The 18,621-nt window shown below is 41.4% G+C and overlaps 2 protein-coding genes across 9 annotated transcripts in view; both read left to right on the top strand.

Annotated features, from left to right (window-relative positions):
- ank1 (ankyrin 1) overlaps positions 1 to 10,601 on the top strand; it is a 40,856-nt gene extending 30,255 nt beyond the window's left edge. The window contains exons 39-44 of one of the 5 annotated variants that reach the window (XM_022757639.1): positions 3,173 to 3,824; positions 4,074 to 4,422; positions 6,912 to 6,995; positions 7,363 to 7,515; positions 8,749 to 8,847; positions 10,208 to 10,286. In XM_022757639.1, the coding sequence (XP_022613360.1) occupies positions 3,173 to 3,824; positions 4,074 to 4,422; positions 6,912 to 6,995; positions 7,363 to 7,515; positions 8,749 to 8,820 (1,310 nt within the window). In that variant the 3' untranslated portion in view covers positions 8,821 to 8,847; positions 10,208 to 10,286. Of the gene's footprint in view, positions 1 to 3,172; positions 3,825 to 4,073; positions 4,423 to 5,558; positions 6,045 to 6,911; positions 6,996 to 7,362; positions 7,516 to 8,748; positions 8,848 to 10,207 lie in introns of those variants that run through there. The other 4 variants (XM_022757635.1, XM_022757636.1, XM_022757637.1 and 1 more) reach the window with 4 other exon arrangements.
- A 4,115-nt stretch (positions 10,602 to 14,716) lies between these two features.
- eif4ebp1 (eukaryotic translation initiation factor 4E binding protein 1) lies at positions 14,717 to 18,365 on the top strand. 4 transcript variants are annotated; one of them, XM_022757714.1, is made up of 4 exons: positions 14,717 to 14,887; positions 15,024 to 15,169; positions 16,558 to 16,749; positions 17,674 to 18,365. In XM_022757714.1, exons 1-4 carry the CDS (start codon positions 14,877 to 14,879, stop codon positions 17,703 to 17,705), a joined length of 381 nt encoding a protein of 126 aa, XP_022613435.1. In that variant the 5' UTR covers positions 14,717 to 14,876; the 3' UTR covers positions 17,706 to 18,365. The 4 variants fall into 4 exon arrangements, with proteins under 4 accessions (XP_022613435.1, XP_022613437.1, XP_022613436.1 ...); XM_022757716.1 differs by having other exon boundaries at positions 15,014 to 15,169; XM_022757715.1 differs by having other exon boundaries at positions 15,000 to 15,169.
- The last annotated feature ends 256 nt before the right edge of the window (positions 18,366 to 18,621 follow it).

Raw genomic sequence — 18,621 nt, 5'->3', positions numbered from 1 at the left:
TCACCCTATTTTATATTCCTCTTTCTCTCTTGCTGCCCTTCTTTTCTCTTTTTCCCACTCTGTCCTTTCCCTCTTTTCCCATCCCTTCTTTCCCTGCTCTACTGCCTGACTGCATGTGCATGAAGGCTGACTTTCATTGTCATCTCCCCCTGTGTTTGCATGGAGACACTGGGATGAAGGGCAGGAGTAACACTTGTTGGAGATGACGACTCAAACATTGCATTGGCACCTAAGGCTGCTAAACTGATAGACATCTGTCTCTGCATGGCATGCATACTGATATTGATCCTACAGTCTGTCCCTGTTCCTCCTCAGTGACCTGTCCTATGGGGGGTAAAAAAGGCACACAAACCTTTTTTTGTGAACTATGACTTGTGTCTGCTCTGTTCATGTATGAATGTTGTGGTTGTTTTGTATGTCATTGATTCTACATAAATTGTGTCCTTCTGTTGGGTGATTTTGTTTGAAACATATGTGTTTAATGTCTTTGTGAGTGTTGTACAAGGGTCAGTTTGATATTATAAATGTGCTTATTGTGTAAAGTGAATCTCATCAGTCGGTCTGTGTGAGTGTATCAGTGTGAGCGTCTTTATGTATGTTTTACGTTGTAAGTGTTTTGTGTCTTTCATATACGTGTGCCCAGTGTATCAGTGTTTAGGTGTATGGGCAAAATTAGTATATTTCCTTTACATGTATTCTTACGTGGGCGTCACTGCTTTGTTTTTCTGTATTTGTGTCTTTCAATCAGGGGGGTCAGGCAATCACAGCCACATTTCTCATATTTCACACTTTCCCTTCCCTCAATTTCTTTCTTTTCCAAAGCTCTTTCTTTCACCGCCATTGCTTCATCTACTAACATGGAAAGAGAAAACTGAAAAAGCCACAGTAATGGCTCAGATTTCCATCTGCAAGTAATCCATAATACAGTGAATAGGTTTGTTAAGGATTTAAAGTGAAAGTAGGTGGTCAGTAGATTCCAGCTGAATTTAGAATTTGCTGTTTTTAATGATATTATTAAAACTATAATTGTATTTGACCCCTTTACTTTAAAGGAACCTGACAAATCTTGACCCAGATAAATAAGGAATTGTGATTTTAAACTTATATTTAACACTTTAGCCAATATTTTCTGTTTTCTGGTAGTACAGTAAAATATGTGAACATGAGTCAGTGTATTGTTGTTTTTACATCTGATTTTTGTCTGTTTTATTTTAACTTTTAACTTCATTAGACAATGCTCTCTACAAAATGATAGACATACAGTATTTATGAGTCATAGTTTCGATAGACAGATGACAGCAGTTGAGAGGCTGAAAGAGAGAACAGAAAGTAGGACAAGAGGTCTGTTTGGTTGCTTGGTGTCACAAATATCTCCTGCACTCTCAGCAGTACTCAACTGCAGTACTGCCAACCATGAATCAAGTTACACCCTGCACAGCTCTGCGCTGTTTTGTCATCACTATACAGTGTACACATACAGTCAGTGTCTCTCTTTCTCTCTCTCTCTGTCTCCTATGCATTCACACATGATCATGCAGGAGAGAAATTCTCTTCTCTTTGCTGCTCTTGGCCTGCACCATATCTCCTATTTCATCCTCTGGTTAATATATGTCTTGGTCGTGTGGTGTTACAGTAATAGTACCACTCACACTCTGCTTTAACTGCATTGTCATCCATCAAAATTTTTACATAAACTCTTCACTTAATTTTTAGGGCAGCTGGTCATTTTCAGGATAAATAATTCAGTAGGCCTTTGATGAGAGTAGACGCACACTCTTCATAGTCTCCAACTAGATTTTTTGTGCACTATAAAATTATTATTTCAATAAAGAAATCATTCCTGCTGCTGTGACATTATACTCCATCATGCCAGGTCTGCCTTTACAAAAAAGAAGAGATACTATTACAAAGGGTGTTCAAGAAACATTTGTAGGAGTGACCTGAGTCCACAGTACATTAACAATTTTCAGTTTTTCTAATTGATACAACTTCACCTGAAATACTAAATCAAATACATGTTTGAGGCAGCAACCATGTGGCTTTCTCAACAGAGGGAAAATCAAGTCTACTGTATATGTGTTTGCATAAATATCAGCAATACTACAAGTTATATGCTCATATACACTTCGTTGGCAGTTTATTAGGTACACCTTGGTAAAACTAATGCAGTCTAATACAACAATCCTGCAATAAATCCTCCCTTCATAAATCTTATAATTGGGATGGACAAAACAATATACAACTGTCTGTATTATGCAAGACAGTTCAACAGCATCACAAACTACCTCCTCCAAAATAATCATACAGTTGAATCAACATCTGTCTAAACCAGTTTCAACACAAACTGAACATATAACCTCTGTGAAGGAGGGATTTATTGCAGGACTTTTGTATTAGATTGCATTAGATTTAGTGAGGTGTTCCTAATAAACTGCCAACTAAGTGTAGCTGTGTTATATTGAGTGCATTATAACAAATATATATGTGTCAGTGAGAAAGAAGCTGTGTGGTGTGAGCTGAGGTGTGAACATGTGTGTGAGTAGAGAATGAGTTTGCCTGCATGCATGCTATCCAGCCTGACAACAATATTAACCTGCCTGTTTTTGAGTGGGTTTGAATGCATGCATTTATGAGTGTGAGTGTATGTGTGATAGTATGAGACAGAGAGTGAGACAGCGTGTTTATGGCATGTGTATGTGTGACAAAGAGTTTGTCACTGTTGGACAGCTGTGTCAGACAGTGTCCCAGAGACAGTAATTCCTGTCCGTCTCCCCGCAGGTGGCAGCCAGCAGAGCAGCATCAGTCACTGCTGGGTTCGAACCTCAGTCTCAGTCTCTCGGTACATCTGGCTGTGTCTGCTGCTGCTGCCGCTGCTGCTCTCACCGTCAGCGCTGGCTGATCGAGCTTGACAACCCCACTTCTAAAAGTTGCCCTTGCTCTCTTGTCCTAAGCTCCTTGCACCTTTATTCCAGCTCCTATTGTCTTGGCCCTCCCCTCTCTCCCTCCCCACTTTTCTCCCATTTTTCCCTTCAGCCTCCTCTACTCCTCCCCTAGATGCCCAGCTCCTGGGCAGGGGTACTTACCCCCTCCCGGGTTCCCGGTGCTGTGGGGTTGAGGTGGGGAGCGAGGTGGGGGGCCGGGTGTCAGTGTGCCTCTCTCTGTCTCGCTCCAGGTTATGGGCTCGCGCAGGAAGAGCTTCTCTCACCGGCCTCCATGCAGTACAGCCTGCCCTCCCCGCTGGGCGCTGAGCCTTACTGGCAGGAAGTTTCCAGTCTGGACTGTGCACCCATTGCCACCACAGAAGAAGACACCCTCATGGAGATGTCTGATGTGCAGGTGTGGCCCTCAGGCAACAGCCCCTCCCTGGTGCCTGTGGAGGACTCCTCGCTGGAGTGCAGCAATGCTGATGATTCAGAAGGTCTGCTGGGGCTGCCGTATGGAAGCCTGGGTCGGCCGGCCAGTCAGGCAAGCGCAGCCAGCGGAGGGGGTGGGGTGCTGAGTGGCTCCATTGAGTTGCCCGAAGACGATTCAGAGATGGGTGTTGACTCGCTCAGCACTGCCACGCCAGCCTCGCTTGGGGGCACCATTGCTGGGATCAATCTTAACGGGCTGAACAATGGTCAGGGGTCAGAGGCAAGTTCGGAGGTATCAGCAGTCACCAGTACGACTGGTGGTGATGGAGCTGGAGGAGGAGGAGGAGAAGGAGGAGGAGGAGGGACGGGCTCAGAGGAAGGGCTTTCTCTTGTTGCAGGACAGCAAAGGGTGTATGCTCGGCTGAGTGAGTCACCTGGTCTGAGCTGTGTTGCAGATCGAAATGGAGATAGGTGAGTCAGCCCCCTGTTTGCCTCTCAGGTGACAGTGCAAAGTCACATTCTCATTAGCAAACAATAAATCTGTGCTTCTAGGCCATTTAACCTAATTGCATGTCAGAAAATGTCTGTGGTAAACTGGAGTTTTTTCGAAAATTTCCGTGAAGAGGAAATGATCACCCAGGGATTATGACAGTTGCCTTTCTTTGCAGTAAGCATATAGTGCATGTACCACCTCCTCACTGATCCGTTCTCTCCTTCCAGGTCAGGTAATGGTGGAAACGGAGGTGGTGGAGGCTCTTTCCTTTCCTACCTGCAGGAACAGACAGGCCCGGGGTGGATCCCTGTCACTGACCCTACTCAGGCCTGGGTGGGCAACCAGCCTAAGCCCAGGCAGGCCATGGACACCATGATGTCATCAGTACGTAACACTGTGGACGAGGACCAGTCCCGTATGTCCCAGGAGGCCTTGCTTCAGCCTGTAAGGGACATGGGGCACTCAGAGATCTTGCGGGGGCACTTCAGAGGTACCCAGCCATTTGAGAAGGGTTTGGGCTTCCCACACAGGGTACCAGAGCTAAGGGCCTGGGACGACGTGCGCCTGAAGGGCCAGGTGAGTGTGTTGCTCCTTCTATGCAAAATAAGAGAAATGTTTGTCCTGCCTTTAGCAGAGAAATGCTGTGAAGTAGTAAGAGAGCTGAACAGAATATTTCCTAGGTTGTTTTGGCAGATAAAATAAAGCAGATTCATTATCGTGCTGATCAAACAACAAGCAGAAACAAATCTAATGCAGTTTGTTAAATGTCAGTTTTTTAACTGCCTCTCCCAGAAGACAGACCTTGAAGTCAGACTTAAAGCTCAAATCAGCATTATATTATTCATTACAGATCCTAGAACCAGTCAGCCAACAAACATAAACACACACACACACACACACACACACACACACACACACACACACACACACACACACNGAAACAAATCTAATGCAGTTTGTTAAATGTCAGTTTTTTAACTGCCTCTCCCAGAAGACAGACCTTGAAGTCAGACTTAAAGCTCAAATCAGCATTATATTATTCATTACAGATCCTAGAACCAGTCAGCCAACAAACATAAACACACACACACACACACACACACACACACACACACACCACACACACACACACACACACACAGAGTCTACGGCCCAAGATGGGCACAAACAGCATGTCCAGCCAAATATAGAAAGCATTCTCACTGTCCCACTCATGTTACATGATCCCCACCCCAGTCATTCCCACGCGTTAACTTTCTGGCACAACACAGACACATCACACAGTAAAAGACAATCTCTGCCATGAAACTGTGTGAGAGCAAAAATAGAGTGTTGCGTTTAGGGCCTTTGTGGGCTTGATACTGGCTTCATACCGGCTGATACAGGTGATTAAAGAGTCCATTTTGACTTTATTTGGATGCAGTGTGTGCTGCATAATTGTGTCTGCATAGAGTTATGATTGATGTTGAGGAAATGTACCTGCTAGGCTGTGTGGATCATTAGGAATGGGAAATATTTTGCGGTAGCAAGTAGTAACAGCTACATGAGAAAAGTCAGGGTGCAAGTTTCTTAGTGCTCTTACCACAGCGTACAGAGGCGCACTGGAGTAGCCAGAGGTATTTAAAGACCACAGATCACATGGTCAGAAAGAGAGAGAGGTGGGAATAGAAGCCTCCCAAGGTTGCTTTTGCCTGGATTTGTCATTGACTGGTTACTCCTGACCTGACAGTGCGAAGGAGAAGGAATAGGGAACTGGGGAAAGGGCTCCTGCCCCAGCTAGTGGAGGACGGATATGAACTAAAAGGCACTAAGCCAGTGTGAATGAAGAAGTGACAAGAGGCCTGAGGGACTGAAGTTATTACCTCCTCTCTTGGCTAAGAGAGGTGCTGCGTGGGGAAACAGGTGTCACGGAGTGGCTGAGGGGGTCGTGCATTGTCGTGTGCAGGCTGTGTTGATTTGCTGGGGATCAAAGTGTGGCGATGTGGGCCCTGGTGACTGAGCTCCTCTTCAGCTTCGTGCTGCTGGCTTTCCTGGTGATCAGCTGTCAGAATGTCCTCCACATAGCCAGCGGCTCAGTGCGGTCTGTGCTCACCTACATACATGTTCAGCTGGACCGTGAGCTCGGTGAGGTCGAGGGAGTGGCTGATGAAGAGGAGAACGTCACCACCAGAGTTGTCCGCCGCAGAGTCATCCTCAAGGTACAAAGAGGAGGGACAGAGGAGAGTCAAGCTGAAATTTGGAGATGAGGATTTACTGGCAGGGAAACAGTAATGAAAGGAAAGAGGAAGGAGGAAAATATCGTTAGGTGAAATACTGAAGGATTTGCAGGGTAGAATTGTGTTTTGAGTGGGCGTGACGAAAGGATTAAACAAGGAAATGTAAATGTGTTGGGCAGAAGCAAAGAATTATGAGTCAAATCAATACAACAATAATGATTAATCTGCTAATAATTTGAATCTTTATAATGCTATCAAATTTCTGTGAGAATGTGGCTCAGTTTATCTTCTGCTGTTACAGATGTAAATAGACTTTCTTGGGCTTAGCAAGTTTGGTCTATAAAAAGTTTTCTTCCTACTGTACCTGAAACTGCCTCAGTGTTGGTACACAGCACGACTCTTGAATTTTGGAGTTTTATTCAGAAGATTCACAGGCCCGAGCGACCCTTCTGTTCAGCTCTCACTTGTGCTCACTGCAGGAATTTGTTTGAGCTTATAAATAGCTGTGTAGACTGGCTGTAAATTATTACAGGCTATTACAGCATTGTCATGAACTTCATGAACTGTAATTATAAGTGTCACTAAGAAACATCCCCTCACCCATCTGTCGTTCATCTGCTTCTCTGTGTTTCCAATTAGTGGATGGGTTTATGGCATGGACATAATTACACTGCAGTGACAACTATTTTAACATGCTGTTGGTCCATAATTTGCTGAGTGCTAATTTTCTTTCCATCATCCCAAGTTTGCTCGGAAAGTCCTATCTTGTAGCATTAAAAATGTACTTTCACGAAAAGGGAAGTGCAGTTTGTGGTTTATTTAAATGTACAAATGCTTTTCTGTGCACAGGGCGATGAGGTTGAAGATCTTCCTGGGGAGCAAGTGAGTGAGGAACAATTCACAGATGAACATGGAAACATTGTCACAAAAAAGGTTTGCCATCGGCATGTTTTTGTGTTGTATTCTTAAAATGGGGTCCATTCATTGTTTCCCTTATGTCAGTATCACAATACTCTCACAGCATCTACCCACAGAATGATTATTAAACTAATAATAATCATTAAGTTCATCAGTGTTCATCACATCATTACTCTATGAATTTACTGTATACCCCCCACCCAAAAAAACAATAGATTAGATATTTTTTCTTTAAAAGACAATGACTTTTTTCTCCATCACCATTTCTTTATATTTCACCAGTTCAGTCGTTTCACTTCCTTATTCCGACTTTCTGCTTTCACCCATCACTCTCTCCCACCCTCCTGTGTGCGGTTGTTGTGTACATGTGTGTATGTGATAGACTGTGCGTAAGGTTGTGCGCAGAGGGAAGGGTTCAGGTGAGGAGGGAGTTCAGGAGGTGTGCATGGAGGGTTCTCTGCAGGACGCCAACGAGCTGGAGGTTGATGCTGAGCAGTTCATGAACTACGCCATCCTGGGCCGGGACAGCAGCAAGGTGGGATTCTGATCCGCCGGCAGCTCTCTGTTGGCCGCAAGGCCACGCAACACCTGAGGCTCCCGTTGTAAGCTAAAGAGTGCAGGGAGCAATGGAGCAAAGCTGTGTTTGATTGAAAGCCATGTAGTAGCTAGTTAACAGTGAACAGGGGACTCTGTGCTGCATTGAAAGTCTCACCTCATCATGGTTTCCCCCAACAGTCCTTATGTACAGTAGCTTAACCTGCACGAGCTTCAGTATGAGGTACTGACAGGCTGAGAGCACAGTTTGTGTTTGTGTACACTTAGCCCTGTTTCATTATGTGTCAGTCTTAAATCACTGCAGAGGATGGAGTGGGATGTGTGTTTGGTTAATTGTTTGAATGCTGACCTTCTGTAACATTAATCTCCACCTAAGTATTTCTGCCTATGTTCATCTACTGCATGCAAGAAGGAACAAATGAGGCCACTTTGCTGTGGCGCTGTTATTGCTTCGGTTGAGGTGCTAACAGTTCATCAGCCCACTCGGGGTGTCATCATTTAAGTCATCACTAAGCTGCACCTACAGCTCATATGTTTGTTTCTTGCACATCAATGACTGAATGAACCGACTGTGGCTCCTTGCAGTGGTTATATTTTCCATTCTCTCCTCATCAGTTCTCAATGAGTGACTCTTTTGTCTTTTTGCCATCATTAAAGTTTATAGTCCCTCAACTGTGACTGTGTGCTGTATCACTCAAACCTACAGGACTCTCTGAATCAGAGCTGGGCCAAATATTATTTACAGTCATTCAATGTTTTTTGTATTTTACGTGCAGGAAGTAGCAGAGGATCGAGGTTTAACGCATCACGAAAATTTGGATTATACCAGAGCGTCTCTGGTTGTGTTATCCTGAAATTAGTGAATTGTCTTATGTGGGTTAACCCCATCCAGCTAAATGTATTTGCAAATATTTTTGACACTACTCTTAATCTCAAATACTGTAGATGTTTGTGACACCATCTTATCTTCAACTGCCACCCATCACTTCTGTCCTTGCTTGACTGTTTATACATAATTTCTTTCTTTTTCCCCTCCTCCCTTCACGTATCTGTCTCTTACATTTCTCTTACATCTTCTCTGTTATTTTTGCTGTTTTTCTGTCTCTCTTCTCCCCTACTAACATTCCCTCAACCTCTTGTTCTGCTCCTGTCATCCCACCTCTTCTCAACCCTCGCACCTTTTCTGCTGTCAAACCCCCCCCCCCCGATGTAGCCCGATACTGTGGATGTGAAGAAAGGTGCTCAGATAGTGAAATGTGCCAGTCTGCGGAGAGTTAAGCAGTGAGGCAGACTGAGCGCTGCGTCCCCGCAGGTACGGGACTGACCCACAGTGCCTCGTCTGACCTGTGGGCTAGACCATTTAATCCAGTCTCTCTGGATTAAATGCATTTGAATGTACCTTTAATTCAATACTAATGATATGTAATGTGAGGCTGGCACAGCAAAATGACAATTAAATAATCAGTTTAACTAATAGCTAAAATATAAATGACACACAAAGAAGAAGAAAAATGATTATTTTTGTCCTTATTGTACCAAAGAATCAAATCACAAAAACAAATCCCACATGCTACAAAAAGAACCTGCAAATTAATGACCAACATTAAGTTTGTCAAATATATCATTTTGATACAGTGAGTTTCAGTCAGTATTTTGCAGGTGATATGATGATTTATGCGTAGAAACCTAACATGATCCTTAATGCTTTTTTAGAGACTTTATCAGTTTATCTGTTTTTACAAATATAATCATTTTTATAACCTGAATAAACATTAGAATTTCTGGCTGCTTGCCTTCAGGCAAATGCTTTGACATGCTTACTGTAGATGTATAGAGTTATATATGCAATTAACTAAATGTATTAGTGTTTTTGTTTGCTCAAATTAAAATAATTCTTTGTTATCTTTGCGTGAATATACAGTGATTTCTCCGTTCAAAATGTCCCACTGTGCATTCAGAAGTAAGACACAGATATAATTCCATATGGATGGACAATGCAAATTTGATGCAAATAGATTATTAATGTTGCAGTAAATTATAACAGGGCATTTGGTTTCTTCATGCATGTTTCGACAAGCTGGAAAAGGGTTGGCACAATGTGCACTTAGCAAAATAACCAACCAAGAAGGAGCTTGTAAAGTGAGAGCTCTCAAGGTCAACGCTGAAAAGCCAGTTGTCCAGTGAATTGCAATCTGGAGCCACTGTGGTGTGTTTGTGTGTGTGTGTGTGAGTGTGTGAGAGAGAGAGAGAGAGTCACAGTATAAGTGTGTGTGTGACTTTCTAACGTAAAGGCCATGACATTTCTGCAATCCTGCGATTACTGATATTTCAAGTGACTCTCAACTGAATGTTAAACCACTTTTGCCAACCATTTTTGCTTGAATGCTTTTGCAGAACTAATGTGCTTGATTTAGTTTTATAATGATAAGAAAAGAATCTGGGTGATATATAAGGATCAACATAGGGGCAATTTAAAGATGGGCATTTTAGCCAGGGTCATTTTAAAGATATGCATATAGCAGTTCAAAAATACTTACATTTGCACTGACTTACTGCAGCTTGCATGCCACCTGCTGTGTACACTCCTTATGAGGTTTTGCTCTGATCTGTTGTACAACAGCAAGACAAATGTGTGGCTTGTCCTGAATCAGCGTGTTTCCCTCTCTCTGCAGAGTTCTCCGCAGGATTCAACCCCTTCACCAAAACCATCCTACATGGACACATGACCAGCAGCAGCTGACAGGAGGAAGAACACATAAAAAGGCAGACAGACAGAAATGAATGGCAACAGACACCAATTAATGACAACCACAGCGGCTATGCCGTCTATCAGCACGCACCAGAAGAGAAGGATATGGATTAACTTGTAGTTTTTATTACCTTTTTTTTTTTTTAAAGAAACTGTGGAAAAAAAACATCTACTACTAGGCTAGAAGCATGATTTCGTATAAAACAAAAACCAAACACAAACAAAAAAACTAGCAACCAAAACGTGCTTCCTGTTATCTGTATCAGCATGAGTGACTGCTGCCGCATGGCCTGTCTTTAACTACAAATACTGAGGGAATACAGGGGTGGGTAAAAGGGTGGGGGGGGGGGGGGGGGGGGGACACTGCTGTATGGGACAGGCATGCAATGTAGGGTATGGTCAATCACTGGCCTGTTTTCTAAACCAACAGGGAAAAATTTATCAGTTAAACTTAAGAAAAAGGGAGACTAAAATATTGAGAATTACATAATCTCTAGGCAACAAGTTACTCCCCCTCCCACCTGCAACACTCTTCCAGCTAAGAGCATCACAAACTAGTTTTAAACCTGTCCCAGTGCTCTCAGAGTCCAGTAAAGCTACAATTATCACCCAACGATATCGGTGTTGTACATAATATCGTATGCACTAAAATGCTCTACGTGACTGTGTGTTACGTGTGTTGTTTATGTTATAAGATCCCTATGCGATGCCACTGATGCTGCTGTTTCAGGTACATAAGAAATTCCTCCCTGTTTTTCTTGTTTGGTTCGTTTGGTCTGAACCTATATATTATTCTATATATCTTGAGATCTTTGTGGGTACAAGAACATACAAATGTTGTGTCGCTCTGCCTGTTTTGAACGTCAGATTTTTGTGTGTCAGGCTGTTTGTTTCTTTGTGCTTTTCATGTGATTTCACCCTTTGCTTTTGACATGTCAAACTGTAGAGGGAAGACATACTGTAAGTCATTTACCGTACTGTGGGTTTTTTGAGCTTTGGGAGGCAGGTTTCTGCACTGAACCTGCCTCCCCGACCTTCCCTCAGAGTGGTTTGCCTTGTGAAGAGAGTGACAACGAGATATATGATGAGGGACAGATTATCATGAGAGATTAACCTACTCTACCATCCCACTCCTTCGCCTTTTTCTTGTCCCCAGTGTGCTGTATCCTTGTGAGGTCTGTGTTTATCAGATGTCTGTCTGAGCCAAAATCCCAATACCTCTCTTCACCCTCGACCTTGCCCTTATCGCCCTACCTCCACCTCTCACCCCCTCGCCCCTCCAGTCAGCCTCTCAGAATAGATGTAGCAGTCCTGTCCACCTCCAGCAGGGGGCAGGATCCCACCCTCAGCTAGTAGCAGTGTCTATTTGACCTCATCATGCAGTATCTGACACCAACACCCATTAGGTGCACTTATAGACCATCTCACCACCACCAGAGGATGTCACTTGATGAGGGTAAAGTAGCTGAAATGCTGGTGATAATGTAGCACTGGTTTGACTGGGTAAAAGACAAAGAGTCAGCTGGAGAAAGAAGAGTGTTGAGGGTCAAGGACGTGTTGAGCTTTGATGTTTGTCTCCTTGGTCATTCTTTGGAGTGTAGCAAAGACAGTCAGTCACCAATCACTGTGATGAGAAACTGTAATACTGACCCGCAACTGTGAGCCTGACCCTTCCCGTCTTTTGTTTCACTCCTTTCTTTTGTGTTACGTCTTTTTTTTTCTTTTTTTTTTGCATGATTTACTGTCTTAACTGTACTTCAGAAGAAGCAATAACTGCTTTCAAAAGGAAAGGAATGTTTGTCTGAGCGTGTTTGAGTGTGTTTGTTTGTGTGACAGAAAGAGAGAGAGAGGATCTTAGGATCATAGTTCATGTTCTTCCTCAGCTTTCAATCTGTCAGTCACAGCTTTAGGCTACTCCTCACTACACTCAGAAATGATGTCAGTACATTAGCATCCCACATTATTTTATCACTTTGCCTCTTTAGGAAAGAAAACTATTAAGTTTACGTTTTACACTTAAGATTGGGCAAATATTGGTATGACTTAATACCAGCCATCCCATCCAAGCAAAGTGTCTGTTTTTGTTACACTCATCAGGGAATGTAGGTGTGTTCAGTCATAGTTTTTAAACCTTCATAACAGTCATATGCACCTTGAACGAAATCTTATTGGTTGTGTAGTTTGTGTGTGTGTGTGTGTGTGTGTGTGTGTGTGTGTGATGTTAATATCACATATTCAGTCCTGGATATTGGGACATGTCAACGTTGTGATAATATCACAGGAAGTAATATTGCAAATGGACAAAGAGCAGCGGCTCTCAGATTATGCGTGTAATTCTAATTCACATCTTTTTTAAAGTTGATTTACCTCAATAACCACGCCATCTCACATGATATCAATTACCTACATGCATCTCTTTCAAACATTTCATTAGACATTGAATGCTTTATTATGGAAAAAGATGTACGTCACAAAAACATTGCAATAAGCACCCATCAATAAGTGTTTAGTATGGCTTCACAGCCAGAGATGATGAATGTAAAGTCTTGGTATACTGTAAGTCTTGTTATAAAGTAATCATCTGTGTTGGCTCTGTACTTTAGTAGATAATAGGGTATTCACTCTGTTGTTTCAACTCAATATCTCCTGTTGATCATCAAACATATGTCTTCATTCTCATTTCATTACAAACATACATACAAATCATGTAAGTGGAGAGATTTAAAGAGAGACGCCTCAAATGAGTTTTCGACATTGCAACAAATATCCCTTCATCAAATATTATTTCTATTTTATTATCTTTTTTAATAACCACAAAAAGTTAGATGTCAATAAAAACTGCACAGCAGTGTAATTGTGTAGTACCCCTTATGTCATAGCATACAGTTTGCTCTGTAAGGGCTCATAATTATGCTTGTGTTGGTTTCTGAGGCAGTGGCTATTTTATAAATCCACTGCTGATGTCAGGGTTAGAGCAGGGGGCGGAGGGGGGTCTGATGAGAAGACAACAAGGGGGAGCACTTTGAAGTTCTGTGGAATTGTGGGGAGGCTCGGTGGCTTCGATGGCTAGTCTTTCAAGATGACAAGCATTTTTCCTCAACACAGCCCACCCCTGATCTATTTCTGCCCCCTTACCAAATATAAGACTGAGCCGGTTCTAAGGCTTCCACATGGTGACAGTTTGAAAGCAGTTTGAGAGGAGGAGTCCGACTAAGTGCAAGCAGAGGGAGGAGTGGTTACATCAGAAAAATGAACAATGGAAAGCCCTGCACTGAGGGACGACTGAGATGATGCCATGCACCAAGTTCATGCAAAAATATTAACTGTTGCAAAAACTAGAGAACACATGTATATTCCTTTAGAATGGATTGAAGACATTATTAACGCAATAGCATATTACTCAATACTAAGGAATGCAACTGCGCACATGCACAGAAAATGTTTTTAACATAAAAGGCTATATATATATATGAAATATATGAAAATATATATATATATATTTACTTAGAATGCTATGCACCCTTACTTGTCAACTGGGATTCTAGTTATGTTATGGATGTACTTTTAGCATCATACAGCTGTAGCTACCAAGAGACTGTTGAGTTCTGGGTAATGCCTGCAACCTGGGGATAAATAGGGGTCTTGTGGGTATTTTAACCTGTTTTGTTTGCTTTTTTTATTGTTATGGAGAGTCAAACATGAATTTAAAATATACATGTAAAAGCCTTTTAATCCAATCAAATCTGAGGACATCTATTGACAATTTACTCTGTACACCAGCTCAACATTTACAAAATTAATAAAGAAATGAAATGTCTTTGTGTATAGCGTGTATACTTTTGTGTGAGACACGTGCACCCAACTACAAGTGATCACACTGTAGTTTTCAACAAACCAAATGTTATAAAAATGCTGAATTGCTGCAGGCCTTGTCCTGTGTGAACTGTTCAGCAATCCTAATTTTCATCAAAATACCACCAAAATATGTGTTGAACATTATGGTCTGCAGCAGGGCTGCTCTTTCAAACTCTGCAATAAATAAACAAATGAATACATCAGTGGCTAGACCCCGTTTGTCCATGGAAAATGGTAAAATTAGTAATGTATCCATTTTCAGTATCCATTTAATAAATGGAGTTCTACAAAACCAGCAAGTGTTTGTGCTGGTGCTTACTAGAGGTTAAGCTGGTTTCTCTATAGGTCATAAGCTGTTGAATTGATATATTAACCTAATTTGTCTTTGATTAGCTAAATGGTTTATTAGATGACATATATCTATAAAATATGCTTTTGCAAACAAGCTCTAAAGTGAGGATTAAAGCAGAGTAACTATTAAGTAAGTAAGTAAAGAACTATGTACAGCCATTGTACAGGCATCATGTGCCAGTAGGGGGCGGAATAAGTCCATTTGGTTCACCTCGGGAGCATTTACCCCTGCAGCCTGTCTTCTGTCTGTGTTGTTTTGTTTGCATGTAGAGGGTGAGTGCAAGAGAAGGAACGTGTGCTCAGGTCCTTTGAACAAAGAACCTGGACACCGTGTGTGGGAGACTGCGTGTTGTAATGTTAGATACTACCTTTCATCATTTGCACTTATGAAAAAGAGGTATTATTTTTCTTTATCCGAAAGTAGCCATTCTGTTGAGCCAAAGCAATATCTGTAACAGGCACGGTGTGGCTTTGTTGTTTTGACGCTCTGCCTGTTTGATGTTATTTAGTTAGCTAGTTTTAGTTTGTTACAGTAGAGAGAAGATGTCCACTGACTGCCAGAAGACCACTGCCAAGGCCATCCCGTCGACCAGGAGGGTGACTGTCAACGACGCGGAGCACATGCCCCACGACTACTCCACTACTCCCGGAGGCACCCTGTTCAGCACGACCCCGGGTGGTGCGTACTATTGTTTTTCATTTTATTTACTTGCGTGTGCCGAGGAGATGTGGCGTTACTCAACGGTCACACGATTTATACTCTTATCCACTTCACAGCTGCATTGTCGGTGAGTGCAGGCGCTGCTCAGGCTAACTCCATGAGGTCTGCTCCTGTCAAACGCCACCGTGCAGAACCAGCTGCTAGCTCCGCCTCAGCTAATTGCTAACGCTGGCTAGCAAATGTTTGGTTGAAAAGAGAGGGAGAGACATAAAGTACTGCTGACTTTGAAGCAATTTACTAATTGTGATCCAAGGTTTGTGAGTGTATATACTTATATCATTGCGTTCTCACTTTTAGAGGATCGGCATTGATTGTGGGCTTCTTCAGCTAATCTTGGGACGTTAGCCACTCCTACTGTTCATGTGTACGTCACCGACAACTAAAGCTCTGATTGGGTTTCCGTGTGAAGTCACTGAATTGTGTTTAATTTTTGTGCAGTCTCAAAAAGAGTTTTAATAAGGCGTTTTATCTGTATCTAAACATAAGAAAAAATATGTAACAGTTTTTAAAGTTTGACATTACATAGCACAATGCAAACGTGAGAAATACAGTGTAAAATGAATTCATGAAATATGAAATAAAACATAAAAATATAAAGCAAGTTAAATGGTAGACATATCATTAGCAGACGTGTACAAGCAAGCATATTTCTTTGTATTGGTATCATTAACAACTCCTTCATGGATTGTATGTGGCTGATGTACAGATCCAAAGAGACCCACCAAATTTTGATTATCTTTATAGATTTAGGGACACATTTCCATTACCCTTTTACCATTTTTAATATAAATATTAGAAAGGTTTGATTTAAACGTGTTGATACATTCTTCACAAGATAAGGGTAGAGGTTAAAAAATACATTGTGTTTTTCTTTTGTGCAAGCACTTCTTATTTGTTTATTCAATGTTCAGTGTTTCATAATCAGATTCAATAATTTTATTGGTCAGATTTTAGTGTATAGTGTAGAGCTGCAACAATAATTTTTAATTCATTCATTCATTTTAATTAATTTTGATTAATAGTTTAAGTCATTTTTCAATAAAACCCAAAACAATGTTGTTTTTACCTTGGACGCAGAGAAAATGGGATGAATATTTTTTTAGTAATAACTGACTTATTTAATCGAGATAGCAGTTTCTTGATTAGCTGCAGCCCTAGTCTAATGTAATGGTGAAAATTTCAAACAAAAATGGATGTGCTGCACACCTGCATACAAATGTTGAATGAAGCATGACTAAAGCAGCAGATGCCAGGCAGTATGTGCAACTTCAGTGTTCTGTCTGAGTGAACGCAGTGCTCCATCTCTGATGGTCATCCTTTGCTTTTCCTGCCTTTACACACAAAAGGTACCAGGATCATCTACGACCGAAAGTTCCTGCTGGATTGTCGCCGCTCTCCAGTTGCCAAGACTCCTCCACGAGGTCTGCCCAACATTCCAGGGGTGACCAGTCCACCCTCCAAAGACACCAACGAGAAAGCCCATAATGGAGAACTACTGAACAACAACAAAATCACTGCACCTGACAGCAACAACACCGGTATATTGACACCTCAGATACACATCACTGGGTGGCATTTGGAGTGAAGAATTCAGTCCTAGATTCAAATGTAAATTCATATAACCACTGAAAACCACAAAACGCAGATTTCTCTGAGAAATCTTTAACCCCAGTTACGTCATGTGTATCACTATTAACCATCAGATCTTACAACAGCTTTAACATTGCTGCCCTCTCTTTTACAGATGATAGATGGAGATCAATTTTATGCATCCCATCTAAATCATTTTTAGCTGTCTCAGAACCAACATTTTTCATGTTGTTAAGAGTTGTTAAGCTCTAAATCGACCTCCACCAACCTGTTGCCACCACTTTCATGGCATTTTTTTTCTGTTGCAATTTTTCTGGTTCCAGCACAAAAAGATGACATGCCTCTTCTTAATCCCGGTTTCTAAGTTTTCCATTAGCTCGGTTGTTTTTCCAACTGGGTAAACAACTGTAAGTAAGCTCAACACCGGGTATATTTTAATCTCTAAGAAATGTGTGATGTGGGCTGTGATACAGAGGGCTGGGACCAGAATAAAAAGGCAGGCGTGACATTTATTTGTGTATTTATTTTTATTCTTGAAAGGATTGCTTGAGCACTTACACAAAAAGTAACTGTCAGAGTGTTGTAAATGTTTTTCATTTTAAACGTATTCATAAACACGTAAGTTGTTTGTAACCAAAAACACATATTTTGTAGGCATTGCAAATTATATAACTGTGTTAAATGATTTATTGATACTTTAACTAACTTGTCAAGTTAATCATAAATATTTCTTGTTTCTTAGAGCATCTGTTACCCATTGGCTACTTCCTGCCATGCTGACTGTCTGATGTTAAAGACTGATAAAGGTTAATCCTACTGCAGTGTGGCAGTCTGTGCTCTGTTTGTGAAATATGTTTTTCTTTCTCTTTAAGGTGATGATGCGCAGTTTGAAATGGACATCTAGGTGGTGCTGGAGCGAGTATTAAGATGTCAGACTTACCAACATGATGCTGTGGAGAAGGGTTCAGGGGCATCTTCTCTCTTCCCATTGTCCATTCCATGAAGACGGAGGTTCACCTTTAGTATTCACAGTGTCTTTTTGTCTTCAAGTCTGTCTTTGTCAATCACGTTTGCTAGTTTTGCCCAGAACAAACCTATAATGAAGCCTTTTCTGTCTGCCTCAAGGCTTAATCCTGATTTATGTGTGACAAAGTGTGCCTTCCTGTAGCGGCTACATGTTCGAAATCAACACTGGGAAGTACTTAACACCAACAAAGCCTCATCCCCCACTACTGAGAGACAATAATGAAAATGAAGATCCAATTTTCTGAATTTTTCTGATAAATTCCAATTTATCAGCATTCCTGAAGCATTTGTAACATGATGTGCTTTCATTTCCACACATTTCCTGACACCTCTCTTCAAACATTGCCTTGAAATGTTCAAGTTACTGTATAATTTGATGTATAGTTGATCATGTTCTGAAAATTAAAAAAACAGTACTTCACCTGAAGTGTCATACAGAGAATGTAAAACAAAATTTGTTGATGAAATTTTTAAACTGATTTTCACACAGGGTTTGTAGGGTGACAAAAAGCATTAAAGCAAACACCATTAAAGTTAACACTTTGTCTTTGTCATGCATTTTTCAGTGTGCATTGATTGTGTGCTACTAGTGAGTTTTGTGGTGTCATGTCAGTAGATTGCAAAAATACAATACACTAACAAGCTGAGCAATGTCTTCATGTTCATCAGTTGTCTGGTTTGAATACACGTTTCTCTTGCATAGTGTCAACTGAAGGAGCAAAAAGCTATTTTTCAACAATAAAATTAAAAAGAAATTGATGAACACAAGTGAATTAATGCACTTCAAATTTCAA

This window comes from Seriola dumerili, unplaced genomic scaffold (genome assembly GCF_002260705.1).
Source record: "Seriola dumerili isolate Sdu_G_001 unplaced genomic scaffold, Sdu_1.0 BDQW01000290.1, whole genome shotgun sequence".
Lineage (NCBI taxonomy): Eukaryota > Metazoa > Chordata > Actinopteri > Carangiformes > Carangidae > Seriola > Seriola dumerili.
This window is presented reverse-complemented; position numbering and strand designations above follow the sequence as displayed.